The sequence below is a fragment of the Prosopis cineraria genome, unplaced genomic scaffold (assembly GCF_029017545.1).
Source record: "Prosopis cineraria cultivar Desert tree isolate PC_DT_omini unplaced genomic scaffold, ASM2901754v1 PC2, whole genome shotgun sequence".
NCBI lineage: Eukaryota > Viridiplantae > Streptophyta > Magnoliopsida > Fabales > Fabaceae > Prosopis > Prosopis cineraria.
In genome coordinates this window covers 45706619-45723528 of record NW_026555333.1, presented here as the reverse complement: position 1 = coordinate 45723528, position 16910 = coordinate 45706619, and the positions used below count along the sequence as shown (strand labels likewise).

The 16910-nt window shown below is 27.6% G+C and overlaps 1 protein-coding gene across 1 annotated transcript; it reads left to right on the top strand.

Annotated features, from left to right (window-relative positions):
- Nucleotides 1-8566: 8566 nt before the first annotated feature.
- On the top strand, nt 8567-10914 carry LOC129303883 (zinc transporter 8-like). Its single transcript, XM_054943447.1, is given in 6 exon segments — nt 8567-9016; nt 9018-9193; nt 9195-9309; nt 9457-9549; nt 9551-9607; nt 10383-10914. Coding segments are annotated over 6 exon segments (1062 nt in total). The 5' UTR covers nt 8567-8701; the 3' UTR covers nt 10689-10914.
- The last annotated feature ends 5996 nt before the right edge of the window (nt 10915-16910 follow it).

Genomic DNA, 16910 nt, shown 5'->3' with positions numbered 1-16910 from the left:
ACGATAAATAAAAGCTTGAAACCTCTCTCATCCACAACCACCTTTAGTGGGTCCCACTTGTATTTAAATAATCATATGTACTTTAGTTGCCGAACAAAAATCTCTTGGAGTACAAAAGCAAGCGACAGAATTCTTTCCTTTTATTAATTTGCTGATAAAGAATTTATGTACATGTCTTTGGCTCCTTTTATTTTATTTTATTTCAACTTTTCTTTGTGTTACGATGCTTTGCCTTTGAATACTAAGTACATTGTTTCCTGATAAGAGTTAGCTTGTCAACATCAATCTCCATAGTTAGTTAATTACAACCCCCTATCGTCTTTTTTTTTTTTTTGTAAGGTTATATTGACTACTTTAGTAGAATTTAACATTTTAGTAAATAAAACCCCACCAGATCTTGTTACAATAATATTAGGTTTTACTAATAAATTTTATTAAAAATAATAATTTTTTAGTTGGAATGATCACCATTTACATGATACATTGAATAGGTTGTTAAGGTAATAAATATGGGAAACTAATTGCTACATATTATTAAATCTTAAATTGAAAGTTGCTCCAGGAGGTATACTCATTAGAAAAATAAACTAATTAATTTAAAGATATATATATATATATATATATCAATTGTTAGTCAAATCGGATTCTTTTTATATAAAATTAATAGTCAGTATCAACATCTGTTAGCCTATGGGTAATATTGCAACAGTTCTACAAAATGCTACAAAAAAATGCTCATGCGCAAAAATACCCTTTTATCCCATTAAAATTTGAGGCATTAGAAACATCATTATGAGGTCTTGATAAAAAATTTTACTTTAATTTTTTTTGTTTGATCCCAAAAGAATTCATGACAAGCTTGATCAAGTTCAGGAATACCCATATTTTTATATATATAATATATATTAAATATTTATAGATTTAGTATATAACACTAAAAGATTTTATATACGCACACACATATTGTTATAGATATTTCTTTAAAAATTTAAAAAAATTCATATTGATAATTTTTTTATCATTTTAAATTTATAAAATTCTTTAAAATAATCTTGAAAGCACATTTTAATCTTGATTTTTAAATTTTGAAACTCACAATTTTTATTTTAAAAAAATTGATTTTCCAATTTATTTTAACTGTAACAAAAAGTATAAGGGAAAACGACAGAAAATGCCCTTGAAATATGTAGATATAATTAAGTCTTGTGAAATGTCATAATTCTTTTTAAGTCCTTAATAATCTTTTTTATATTAATGGTTTTTTGTTAAATAACTAAAATACCCCTAATTTAAAATAAAAAAGTAACAACTTTGGAAAAAAAATCAATGACTACTTTAATTTAAGTAACAATTGCTTTTCTTCTGACAATATGGCCAAAATGGAATAAGTAATTATAAATTTTTTTATGCAAATTTTTGATTCATTGAAATCCAAATGTTATAGATATCTGTGATTACTTTAGTTTAAATAATAACTATTTTTTTCATAATGACTAAAATAAAATAAATAATTACAACTTTTTTTGTGTCAAATTTTTATTCATTAAAGACCATGTCTTGTAAATATCTCAACTATTTAGTTGAAATAATAATTATTTTTCTTTTAACAATTATTAGAATGGAACAAACAATTATAATTTTTCCTATGCAAATTTTTTTATTCATAAAAGTTCAAATGTTGTAAATATCATGATTATTTTAGTTTAAGTAATGACTACTTTTATTCTGACAACAACTAAAATGGAACAAGCAATTACTACTTTAATTTAAAGGGGATATTTTAGTCATTTCACAAAAAATCATAAATGTTAGAAAGATTGCTAGGAACTTGAGAAGAATTATGACATTTTAAGAAACTTAATTATCATTTGCATATTTATAAGATTTTTTTCTTTCATTTTCCCAAAAAGTATATATTGTATATTTTTATAATAATAAAATTAATTAATTTTAATGTAAAACTTAAAATTGTCTCTAAAAAGGAAAAAATAAAAAATATCTAACTATTCGGGTTAGCCTAAAATAAACTCGTTCGATCCATTCAAATTAATGACTCTAATATATTACAACTATAAATTTAAAGATAAAATTTATTTTAAAAGACTAACTTTTTGATAAAAGTTATAAAACATTTTTTTTTTTTTTGCAAAGCTCTCAATGTGAAACTTGTATAATGCACTTTAGTTTGAGAGCCGACATTTCTAACGGCCTTACTTTGTGGCATTTGATCATCCTCCTACCAATGACGAGCCTCTATAAGTTGTTTTTTTTTTGTGACATCATCTCTCAATAAAAGTACAAATATTAAGTACAAGCATAACAAACCAAAAAAAAACACTCATCTTAAAAGATTACTCATTGGTAAGAAACCTCCTAAATTTATAAATCACACTTTTCTTGCCGAGCTGCCAGCGTATAACTCACAACAGAATTTTATAATAGGACAAGAGGATTAGTTAAATAAAAAGCTTACGATTTCTGAACATTTGATTCCGTTGACCTTGGATTAAACAATACTTGACTAAACATATTTGTTAAACAATAATTAAGTGCTATTTTATTTGTATATAACAGCCATAGATGTCTAGTTGTCTACATCTAACCACATTCATTAGATATATATTCTATTCAGCATTGACATTAAAAGCATCCTCTCATTTCTGCGACAAGCTTATCAAATCATCCACACGTCGTCACTGTTCTCCTAAAAAAGCCACGAAAATATTAATTAATTTTAGTGTAAAAATCAAAATTGGATTTAAAAAGGAAAAAACATCTAACTATTCAGATATTTCAGTCGGCCTAGAAAAAGTTTGAAGCACGAAAGCATTATAATTGTGATTGATTATGTGAATATTTTATATATTTAGGCTTTATTCAAGTCAAATTGAATAAGTTTAATTTAAATTGAGACTAATCCACCTAAATTATAAGCTCTAATAAAACAACATATTTTAATTTAAAATTGATATCTCAATGACTTTATTTTATAGCACTTCACCCAACCTACTATCAATCAGGGCTTTTTATGGGTAGTCATTTTCATGATAAAAGAATTAATATTATAAGTATGAGAGTTCATTCCAAAACTATTAGTATATCAGAGGTGGAATCTTTATAATTTATAATCATACTTTTCTTGGAAAGCTTCCGGATAGAACTCACAACAACATCTTGTTATAGAACTAGAGTAGTTAAATAAATAGCTTACGATTTCTTCTCGAATTTTGATTCAGTTGACCTCGGATTAAACAAAAATTAAACTAAATATTTACTTGAGTATTTTATTTGTATATAACAGCGATGTCTACATTTAACCATAATCGTTGGGTGTTCTATTCAGCATTGACATTAAAATCAACCTATCCTTTCTACAACAAGCTAATCAAATCATTCTATCTTTTCCAGTTTCTGCCTTTTCAAAGGCCATGACGAGAAGCACCAAAATCTTCACATTCTTCTTCCTCTTCCTCCTTCTAGTGCTTGCAGCCTTTTTTTTTTTTCCTTGACCACCAAGTGCTTGCAGCCTTATTTATTTCGGGGTGTAGATGTGATAAAGAAGACGATGATCATGACAAAGCCATGGCTACCAGCAACAAAATAATAGCCTTAGCTTCCTTGCTTCTCGCCGGTGCAATCGGAATTTTCATTCCGGCCAAGAGAAAGTTTTCCCGGCGCTCATCTTGGTCACTATATTCTTTTTTTCCCAGATTCACTTCCTGCTGCTGCTGCTCCTGTACTCTGCTTCTGGATCTGGCGATCACTAGAAACCCCTTTCACTGACTAGAGGCTTAAAAGTTTATACCAATGAAATCGATGTTCTCAGTGTTGCTGATGCGTTTTGAGATATGTTTGCCTTTGTGGATTTGGTACATATCCATCCTTCTATAGTGATATTGCATCAAACATTTGATTTGAACATCATAGAAGAAGAATTAAGCAATACTTTCAATTTCAGAGTGTAGATGTGGTGATGAAGAGCCAAGGCTCTCAGACACAATTTAGTAGCATTTGCTTCCATACTACTTGCCACTGTCATCAGGCGATCGGAAAGTTTGTCCCGCCATTCATCTTGGTCATGATGTTCATGTTCTTCCCATATTCACTTCCAATGACTGCTGCTGCATGTACGGTTCTTCTGGTGATCAGTAGAGGCGTTTTGAGTGCGGTTTTGTATAAATCTGTTAATGTGTAGTAATCTTCTTGCTCTCCATCTTTGCTAGTGTTCTGTATTTGTTCGTATTTTCACTTTCAGTGTAATTTGTATAATTTGTGTTTATTGTAGTTGGAGTGTCTCAGTAGTTTTGTGTCAAACTTGAATGAATTAGGGCAGTAGTACTTATGATTGGAATTGATATATTTTAGTTCTTTTCATGTTCTAGGGTAAACTCTGTTTTTCATATGGTCATTTCATGCACTTTTCCAGTCCTTTCTATAAAGGACCTCATAAAGATTTCGTCTTGATCCTTTTTTCCATAAAAACCTTTTCAAATTATCTGCTGTATTAATTTTTTTTTAACAAAATGTCCCTTGTTAATTAGGTGGAAAGAGATTAGTAAAAGAATGGAGTCTAACTAATTTTAAGGGTAATTCTGGTGGACAAATCTATGTCTGCAGCATTTTCATGTGGCATTCTTCATTTGTCTCCTATGTCTTCATTATTCACCTGCTCACAATTCACAAAAGTGTAATTTTGTCTTTTTCTGAATTAATATTAAGGATATTGTAATTAATTTCCAATACTCCCAATACATTAGTTAATAACATTTAAAATAATATATTCTTTTCTTACTATCATTATTTAGTAGGTTCTAAATTATATACTCTTAATTAAGAACATTTTTTTGAAAAATCATATTAATTATATTAATTATACCGTTGAAATATCTAAAATGTATTATATATATATATATATATTTAATATTATACTTCATTCAATTTTTAATATAAAGCAAAGTTAACTAACTTCATGCTTACAAAGAAATGATAGTTATATCCTTAAAATTATTTTAAAAATATGTAACTTTTTAATTTTATCTTTATTTGTAATTAATAATTATGATAAATTGTTGTCTAAGAATTCAAACAATAATGAATAAATAAAGGATAACATTTAAAAAAAATTAATCACTCTAACATTTCATTAAGAACAAAAACAACTTTTAAAATTTACCTTAACCGTGTACGTAATTCAAAAAATACGTTATATTATTAAATGAAGAGAGTAAATGACATCAAACATGCGATATCTCTAACTTATAGGAAAATTTCATGCCAACTAGTCATGAAGATGATTAGCCGGCATTTCAAAATTTGACACACAAATGCGAACAATTTACAATCCATGTTCTTCTATTTAACTTAGAAGAGCCGAATACAATGTCCAAAACTGAAAATCGAAAATTTGTGAAATAAAATGAAATTGTTCTACTGGTCTCAAAGTGATATTGGCTATAATGTTTTGTCTAGTGATGAGAAGCTGCTGAATATGTTATATTGAAGCTTTTTTTTTTTTAAAACGTAAAGAATATTGAAGCTTTCGTTAAAGGCTTGAGCATATATACTAATTAGGACCCTTTCAGTGGGCAAGAACAGTGAAAGAGATCACAAGATGCCACTGCTACATATTATAGCCAGTCAAAGATTTCAAATTGAAAAGCAGAAAAGATCACTTGTGATTATAATGGGTTGCGTCTAAACAATAACACGCTACTTTGTGTGAAGCAACAGACACATCCAAGGAAGAATCCTAGTTTCATTTTTAGAAGAAGGCTTATGCCTCTATTTGTCTTCTAGCTTTTCCCTATGGGAAAAAAAATAGCGATTTTGATCCAACAAAAAGTTAAAGAGAGAGAGAGAGAGAGAGAGAGGAATTTTTGACACAGTATAAGCTGGAATTTCAATCCATTTAGTAATTAACGAAATAGAATCGAATGGATTTTTTTTAAATATTTATGTGATTCAGGGATAAATATTGGACCTAATGAATGGAGGTCAAAATTGAAAATATAAGTATGGAGTTGGGGTTAAAATCTATTTTAAAAGCTTTGACAAGCAAAACTATTAACTTTTGTCAGAAGAGTATTTACAAGAGGGAAGCATCCCTTCTTCCCCCGGATTCATCTTTAATTTGCTGTGATTATCAACCCATTCGTAAATAATTACTTAGCTTTTATCGAGTCCTATGAAGGAATTAAGCAAGAGTTGGATGATAATATATATAGTTCCAAGGATAATAATTATCCAATAACAACATCCTAGGATTTGTTTCCTGGATATTGGATACAAACTTACTAGGATTCTTCAAGTGCTAGCGACTTTGGACCACCTAATCTACAAGCTAAGGGATGCTACATATCATGGGCGGTCTCACGAATTTTTAAGACCTAATAAAAACTTACTATTTCCCTTTAATCCTATTTATAAATTATTTTTAATATATTTTATTAAAATAAAAAAAACTTTAAACATTATTAACTTTATTTTAAAATATAGTAAATTTTTATCTTTATTTTTAATAAATATTCTTAAATTTATTATTAGTATTTTTACTCAAAGCACTTAATGAGGACAAAAATGTAAAGATTAAGTCTATGAAAGTTGGAGGTTCGAGTCTGAGAAAATTTCAAAAGACCTCTTTAATGGGTAGTAAAGAATAACTCAATACTACCTTAAAAAAAGTCATATGTGAGCCGTGAGGAGACACGTGCCAACATCTCATTTGCCAGCGTAAGGGGTTAGGAGTTACATGCTTCTCTCTTGTAAATACTCTTCTGACAAAAGTTAATAATTTTGCTTGTAAAAGTTTTTAAAATAGATTTTAACCCCTACTCCATACTTATATTTTCACTTTTGGCATCCATTCATTAGGTCCAATATTTATTAGTGGAGTATTAAATGAAGGGTATTTTTAAAAGTTTATATTTTTATTTTAAAAAAGTAAGGTTGTAAAGTGTATTTAATAAACTTTATTAGTATGTAAAATTATTTAAAAGTGTCTTATAATTTAAAATAGAGAAAGTATCATTTTTTTTTACTTTGAGCTACAAAATTATATATTAAAGTTTTGTAATCACATAATTTTCATAAAAAAACAACATAATAATTATATAAACTATAAATAAGGTTTTGGTGAGGCCTATATATATATATATATATATTCTTTCAGTCCTATATATAATATACATTTTAAAAATAATTTTTGGTTCGAAATTAGAATACATTGTAATAATTAAATATTTTTTTAATTTTATCTTTTCTTGATTAGCATGAAAGTATTTAATATAGTTGTATTATTGTTATAGTTAAAGATAAAAACAAAAATATATTTTATTTTTGTATCATATTAAAAAAATTAAATTTTTTAAAATAAATTACAGAAAGAAATGTGGTGTGTGTGTTTGTTGGTGGGGGGGGGGGGGTGGGGAACACATCTTCCGCCCTGCATATAAAGAAGTTTGCGGGTTTAAAAGGCATCCAACAATGGGGGTCCTTGATGGGACTATCTAAATCAGGATTAGATTTGTAAGGTGAGTGAGAAATCATACCAAAAAAAAACATAATTAGTATTAGTAATCGTATTAATTCAAGTTTAATTTTGAGTCTGATGGCTAATTACGATAGATATAAAATTATATGCAATTATTGTCCCAAATTAAAGATAACTAAAATATTTTCAAAGAGAATACAAATTTGTTACATATTAATTAGGAAATTTTATTTCAATTTAAATTATTTTATATTAAAAATTACAAATATAAATTACTCTAAATAAAAAGGTGGCCGTTTCTAAATAAAGATGTAGCTACTTAAAGTTTTCTATTTTTATAAATAGTAAAATCACAAAATTTTCCCTTCAATAACAAGGATGTGGTGGAGTATAAATAGAGATGAATGATTCAAACATTTCCTGATTTCCATATACCAATTGTTCTTAAAGGAAATTCTCACGTAGATATGATACATTACGTTATTTATAGTCTGTTGAATTAAAATATTTAAATTATATAAATAAAATCTTATATATATTATTTTAATTAATTTATTTTATAATATAATTCATATTTAATCTCTTAACTTTTCTCTCTCTCTATTATTAATATTAAAATTAATTTATATTTAATATCATATAAATATCCTGTTCTAATTATAGATTATAAATAATATGGTGTATTTGGTTTACTTAAAAATTTTTCTTGTTCTTAAAGAAAAAACCGTGTAATTTGGATTATTTCTCTCAATAAGGAAAAGTAATTTATTCTATTTTCAGGGGAAAAAATACATCATTTCCTTAGCGTATGGCCCAGGATACTGGATCGCAATCACAAGTCTTGTCTCAATTAAATTATTAGCCCAAAGCTCACCCAAAAATCGTTGTTAGCCCAAAATTTCAAAACATTGCGACATCATAGAGGAAGTCTTTTGTGTGATCACATTGACCAGAGAGTAAACTAAATATTTTATTCGCCATCCAACCCAAAACATGTCGACATGTAACGACACTCCTTCCTCATACCCTCTCTCTCTCTCTCTCTCTCACTTTAAAGCCATTCAATTCAATACTGCCTATATTTCTCTGACAAATTCATTAATTTTAATTTGTTAATTCCTAAAATCAAATCACTTTTCTCCCATAAATCCCACAAAATTTTCTCTTATTCTCACTCTACGTGCTTTCCCAGATTCTTCCTCTCCAAGCGCTATGACCAGAACAACCAAAGCCTCCATCTTCTTCGTCTTCCTTCTTCTGGTTCTTCTTCCGGCGCTGGTTGTTTCAGAGTGTGCATGTGACAATGAAGACGAAGATCGCGACAGAGACAAGGCTATGAGGTACAAAATAGCAGCCATAGCTTCCATACTGGTTGCGAGTGCTATCGGAGTTTTGATTCCGGTCATCGGAAAGTTTGTTCCGGCTTTAAGTCCCGATAAGGACATCTTCTTCGTGATCAAGGCCTTCGCCGCCGGCGTGATATTAGCCACTGGATTCATTCACGTCCTTCCAGATGCCTTCGAGAAGCTTGACATCTCCTTGCTTGAGCGATCACCCATGGGGAGATTTTCCGTTCACTGGTTTTGTAGCTATGTGTACGGCCATGGGAACTCTAATGGTGGACGCTTTCGCGACTGTGTATTTCAAGAAACATCATATGAAGAATGGGCAGATTGAGGCCAATAATAACGGAGACGAAGAGAAAAAATTCAGGACATGAAGGACATGTTCATCTTCATACTCATGCAACACATGGTCATGCTCATGGATCATCTGATTCTGGCTCAACTCAACTCCTTCGTCACAGAGTCATATCACAGGTGTGTATACATACGTACGTACATATACAATAACAGTGATCATATTACCCAGTTTCAGTTGTTCGTTGCAGACACTCCAAATCCAGAATATTAGTGAATAACATGATTTTTGAATGGTTTGAATTGAATGTTTAATGAATTTCGTAGGTATTGGAGCTGGGGATAATAGTGCATTCTGTGATAATTGGGATTTCTTTGGGAGCATCGGAGAGTCCAAAAACTATAAGACCTTTGGTCGCTTGCCTTGACTTTTCATCAATTTTTTGAGGGTATGGGGCTTGGAAGCTGTATCACTCAGGTACGTTTTCTTTGCAGAAGTCAAAAAAGAACATTATTTTTTTTCCTAAAAAAAAAGAACATTATTTTAAAGCCTTGGAATATGGAAATAAATATTACTTTTTTATGTCTTAATTATTAGAATATAAGAAAAACTATCATGGTCTTTTTTATTTTTATTTATTTATAAGCAAAACTATAAATTTTAAAAAATATTTTATTATACTTTTCTAAATTATTTCTCACAAGGTTAATATTTATTTTTACTAGGAAAATTTTGTTAGTAATTATAGGGATAATTTAGTCCAAATATTTTACTTTTGAATGTACTTATTATATTTACTTAATTTTCTTAACTGTGTGAATGTATTTTTCCTATATTTGAAAATGGAAAGCGCATGTAGTAGTTAATTATTTTAAAATGTTATTCCTCTTTAATTGTACTAAGCATAATTCAAAATACATTTTATCATGATCACTAATTTTAATGAATTGAAAAATTAAAATTAAAATATTATTATAAGTTAAAAACTATTAATTATGATTCCTTGAAAATTGTAAAATTGATTAATCTTGCTCTGTAACTAAGACCAGAAAAAGCACCTTTCATATTATCTTTGTGGAAAAGCGAGCACACGGTTATGGACCACACAGGTAGATATTCCAGATTGGCAAAATCCTGTGGTGACGGCTTATCTGTTAAATTAGCTGAATCAAAATGAATCAGCCAGCTAATTTATTTTATTTAATAAATTTAAATATCTTATTAATTACTGTATATTTATTTATAACTGCAGGCCAAATTCAAGAACAAAACTATTACAATTATGGCATTGTTCTTTGCTCTGACAACTCCAGTGGGAATAGCAATTGGAATAGCAATTACAAATGTGTATGATGAGAATAGTCAAACTGCTTTGATCGTTGAAGGAATTTTCAATGCAGCATCAGCAGGAATATTAATATATATGGCTCTTGTTGATCTTCTTGCTGCTGATTTTATGACTGACAGAATGCAAAACAGTACTCGTCTTCAACTTGGATCAAATATATCTCTACTTTTAGGTGCTGGTTTAATGTCTTTTATAGCTAAATGGGCTTGACGCTTTACTAATTATTTGTAATCTTTGGTTACGTGGTACCAAACAAAAGAGGCTATTTTCTTTTTTCTTTTTTGTTTTTTTTTAAGAACTGGTGTGAGTCAGTGAAATGTTCTTTTTCCATATATAGACAGCTAAATATGGAGGTAACTTTTTGATCTGTAACATATTTGGATGGAAGGAGAAAATAATAAAAGAAAAAAAAGTAAATGAAATTTTGATTAAATCATGTCATTTGTTCTGATTTTATTTTCGCTCTTGTTTTGTGTTTGTTTGTTTTGCTGCAAAATGGGATATTTCTCATTTAGTTTGATTTAAAGATAAAATGATAATAAAATATCTTTAAAATATATAAATAAAAAATTAGTTTTTTAAAAATGTCATGATTTCACTAAAGTTTTTAGAGACTTTTCTATTATTAATAAATTTATATAAATGATCAAATTACCTTTGTTAAAAATAAAATGTTTCACAATTTTTTTTTTAAATAATCACAACTTTTCTTTTTATATTCACAACAAATTACAACTTTACATGTTAATTTTTAATTTATTATTGCATTGTTGTAAATATAAAAAAGTTGTGATTATTTAAATAAAATTTGTAAATTATTTTATTTTCAGCAAGGATAATTTAATCATTTATATAAATTCATTGATGATATAAAAATTCTTAAAGACTTTAGTAGAATTATAGCATTTTAAGGAACTAATTTGTTATTTATATATTTTAGAAAAATTTTATTATCATTTTTTCTTTAATTTAATTGATATATTAATCCGTACAAATTCAATAACATTGCCAATCCAATCAATCCGAATAGAAAATTCCAAGCATTATCGAAGAAAATTGCGGATAAACAGGACAATCACAATGATTATGGAAAATCAGTTGTTCAACAATGTGCAATGGATCAACATCATCATCGTGGTCGTGGTCGTCATCATCATCATTTATGAAATACCCATGTGATCGTTCAAGACACTTCAGATCGTATTTCATTATAATTAAAGTATAAAATGCAAGAACTTGTATTATTTAAATTATAATAATTTGAATAGAAAAAGCACAAAATTCATGTGTGATCACCAATTTCGAATTTGTTGTATTTTATCTTAGGGAACTCTTGGGAATTCTTCGGTCCAAAAATACATCCAGCTTCACTTTTAATAATATGCTTTGATTGACAATGAGATCTGACTATCTGAGGAATCAATTCAATTGGCATTAAATTTATTATTTTTATTTATGCTGAACCCAGGACTTAGCTGTTCAAAACTACGTGTAGAGAGAATTGTAAGATGATGGTGCTTTCACATTTCAATTAATTCCTTTTAGGAGTTCTTATCTTAAGCTGGGGATTTTGATCGACTATAGAAGACTGAATAAAAGAATTGAGATAATCATTGAACCAACCTATTTGTTTGAACTTTATTAATCTGTCAAACTGATATAATTAATGTTTTCTTCTTGTTGATGAGACATCAAAACCTAAAATGCTTGTAGTGCTACCCAGTACCCACCCACCACTCATGTGCATTTGAAAAGTCTCCGCATCTCAGAGCTCAGTGAAGGTATTGTTTGTTTATTTATAATTTATAATATCTCAAACCCAAGATTTTTTAGGTAGGTCGGGCTTGATAGGCCATTCATTTAAGGCTTTACAGCTCTTAAAAAAAAAATAAATTTTTTGTATAATTGGACTTCTAAACTTAATCTAGACTTTTTTTTTGTTTTTTTTATCTCTAAAAGATGAATATTTTTAACTTTCAAATTAAGTAGTTAGACGTTATAATATATGTATATCTTTAAAATTAAAATTAAAATTATTTATTTTTAATTTTTGAATATTATTTTTTTTTGGGTAGGAATGTATTAAGGAAAAAATATGTAATACCAAGCCATAAAGTCAGGCATATATGAACCAGGCCCACCATTAACCAGTTCTTGTGTCAAGGAGAATTAAAATGTTTCTTTTCCTTCTTTTCTTTTTCTTTTTTTATTTTCTGCCCCCACTTGTTGAAGAAAAGTAGAATATACTATGCTTTGCGGTGGTAGAAGCCTAGAACAATTGCACTTTCTATTTTGGATCTTTATCCCATAGAAAAATTACGCCCACCAGAATTCATAAACTATTTAAAATTTTATTATCACCAGATAACAAAAGATTATTTCAAATTTTAAGAATAAGCATTCCATTGGGAATATGAGATTACCACAAAACATCTATTCCCTCGATTAAAAAATATAAAATATTTTTAATCGAATCTAACCTCTAATAAAATAGGTACTTACTTTTAAACTAACCATATTTTTTTATATTTATCTCTATTAAATATCCATAATAAATATAAAGTCATTCATCAATAGAGTTATTTTTTTTAAAAAAATAATGATTACATCTCAAAAGATTAAAAATGTCTTATATTTTTTAACATTCAACTTCTCAAAAAATACTTTATATTTTTAAATGTAGAGAGTATTATTCTTGGCTTGCATGCTCCAAGATACTAATCAATTATTCTTTTCAGTTTTATTTATAAGGTAGAGAGAATTTTTTTTTCTTTTCTACAAAACATGTCATTGATTATTTATTATATTATATATTGATTAAATGTTGATGAGAGAAAATAGATTATTAAACTATGCATATTATTAAAAAAATAAAACTAATGAATTTTAAGTAGAGTTAATAAATTTTATTTTTTAATTTCAATAAATAGGTGGAAATATTTTATAAATAGAATTGAAGTGAGAAATAGTTTTACTACCCATAGACCAATAACTTGGTAGAGCCCACGGTATATTATTAGGGTTTCAAATTTCAACGATAAGCCGTCAATGTTTCGATCTGTTTCCACTGCAAGTTGCAAGTTGGCATAACAGAGTCCATAACTACTTTGAAATTTGTAGATGTCCGACCGCTTTCTTTATTCTCAGCATAATAGTACGAGGTATTCTGATTTTCAAGGTTAAATTTAACAAGTTTAGTGTTCATCCATTTTATTCTAGTTTTTTTTAATTTAAAACTATAATTATATATATATCTCTACTCGTATCATTACGTACTGCACAACAAAATTAACAAAACTTCATGCTTATGAAAAGATGTTAGTTATAATCCTAAATTATTAAAAAAAAATGTAATTGTTGGCCCAATTTTCAGTAAAGAGGTCAAAATGTCACGACTCTTTAGGTGCAAGAGTGTGCCAATTATGTCAATTGAGCAAGAGTTAAGTGACTAACAAAAAAAAATAACAAGTGTATCATAAATGAGCATAAAGTCCGATAACATTATTTAAGAAAAAAACAAATACAATGAGGTACTTTGTAAAAATAAAGAGACAAATAAGATTGAGAAACTAGCTTTGGATGCTGAGTTTGCACAGTAGAGTAAGTAAGTAGTGCTAGGTGAATTAGAGATGATGTAAGGTCAATAGTTGAATATTTGCATTGGGGCAATTTGATGTGAATTTGACAAAGTGTTGAAGGTCAATTAGTCATATGCTCGTTGCATATTTATAACAAATGGCAATGCCGTACTTTTTAAATTCAAGCTTGGTGCTAGTAAAAGTAGATAATTGTTCATGCCTTTAAATTCTCAAGGGAGTTCCATTATGTGAAGCAATGGGCATGACCGCACTAAGAATCATGAAGAGTAGAAGATATGGACACGATTCTATCAAGCCTTTCTTCAAAACATATCATCTCACTTATTTGTGCAAGATTGGATTGCTAATAAGCTAAATCTTCTTCTATTTTAGTTTGGGCTTTAAGTAACAATACAATCAAGCCTGACGCTCTAATTTTGTTTCAAATAGTAATAAATTAGTCATTATAATTTGTGCTTATTTTTCTTTAAATTTTATTAATTTGAACACAAAATTTTAAATTACTTATTTTAAAATTGTCACACTTAATTTATAACATCCCAATTTTACCAAAAAAATTTAAGTGACATTGGGATAAGATTTTTTTAACTAAACTGAGATTTAAGGTAAATTGATTTATGTTGTTTGAGGAATAGAGGCACAAAGGATTGTCATTTAAGAAATTGGAAAAAAAATCCAGATCAAGATGAATTGATTTCAATTATATTCTTAAATCATTAATTATCATTTTATCGAATAAAGTACAAAATTGAATATAGTAAATATTTATTAGCATTAATTTGAATTTAATAAAATTATTTCATGTATATAGTAATTAGAATTTATCACATAATTCTATAAGTAAAGACAATTAACTAAAAAAAGGGATTATATATTAGAGATTTGAGTCATTTTTAAAAAAAATTAATAGAAATAGTTAGAAAAGAGAAGTTGAGAATACTAAATTATTAAAAGCAGGGGAAAATTTTATCAAAGGAAAAATAAATAAAAATGTAAGGCCAAAAAAGTAATATAAATATGGACTCATGTTAAGTGGGCTCGTGGGCCCACTTCTACCTCGAAAATGCAGACCCAGAGTGAACAACCTCCTGCTTCGTCTTTTTCTTCTGTCAGCGACGCGAAACCTGTGGAAGCCAGATTCTTTTGTTTTTTTTTTTTTGTTTTTTTGGGGCCAGTTTAGATGCTCAATTCACAATAGACCATTTTGGTGTGATTTAAAATTTTTTAAGATTATAAAAGTGTTTTAAAAATTTTTTAGTTATATATCATCTTTGGTTTTTTGTTTTCTTGATAGTGAAAACCTAGGTTTGATAGATTTTAAATTTTTTAATTTTTTAAATAATTATTTAGTTTTTAACAAGGCTAATAACATTAGAATAAGAGTTTGTATGATTTAGATTTCCTCAAATAATTTATTTGAGAAATTAAAATTAGATCTTATTGAGAAAATTGTGATTTATGAATGTTGTGGTGATTGATTTCAAATTTAAAGTATCGTTTTGTTTTACTGGAGGTTATAGTACTGATTAAATGGATTGATTTTGAGGTTGATTATTGAATGTGAATATTAATAATTTTTATAGGTATTGTAAAGGTTGCAATTTTAAGAATAAGGATGACATGAAGAAATTATTATTATTTAATAACTATAATTATTGTCATGTTTGTTGTTTACTAGCTCCAGCCTTGGTATATTTTTCAGAACGCGTTATCGGTATTAATTACTCTAGTTTGCACTATATTCTCCCCTCCTAAAAAAAAAACAATTCAAAAGAAAAGGGAAATAGCACTACCTTGATAAGGGAAATAATATACATAATAAAGATAATTATCAGCTTTATATGCAATGCACAATTAGGACTCAAATAAACATTCATACAATTGACCATAAATTAGTGTGTGAAACTCGAGAACTTGATATCAAATTATAAATTTACTGCTTTAATCCAATAATTAACCAACGTATTACATTCCATAGACCAATAATTAGGTAGAGCCCATCATATTTGTTAGAGTTTCAAATTATACAATGAATCGTCATGTTTTGATCTTGTTTTTAAAATCAAATCAAATATTAAATTTGAAAAGACTAGAGATCAATAATTTACATGATTCAATCGAGTTGGACCAATAGTTAAAACTTAATGATATTATAATAATTAAATAAAATTAATATTAAATGTATATATAAAATAAATACAAGAAAAAATTTATAGTATGTTAATAAAATGAAAATAACATGGTTGTAAATTAATAATATTATAAATTATAATTTCTATACTTATCAAATATAAATAGATCTTGATTAAATTAAATATGAGTATATTTAAAAGTATATGTATTTGCATATATAATTGTCAATATTTTTATAAATAGTCTCAAATTATATTTTATACATGTGAATTATTCAAAAATAAAATTAAATTTTAGTAGGGATTTAATTTTTTAATTTTTAAGTTTTTTTAATATTATGTTTAAAAATTATTTGATTTTTTTAAAAATCATTCTGATTTTCGATTCAATTTTGATTTTTAATTCAATAGTGGTTTCAATTTTGATATAATCCGGTCTCAATTATGAAAATGATTTATTGACTCAAAGTAAACTATTAACAACTCTAGTGAACCGTCATTGGTCCAATTATGCGGTTTAATCCGATTTTTAATCATTCGTCTTGCAAGTTGCAAGTTGCAAGCTGGCGTTGAAAAGAAGACAGTTTGTAACAGGATTCATAACTTTGACCACAAAAGAAAAAAAAAAAAAAAGTAATAGGATTCATACCTACTTTGAAATTTGTAACAGTCCAATCAGTTTCTGTGTTCTCGGCATAATG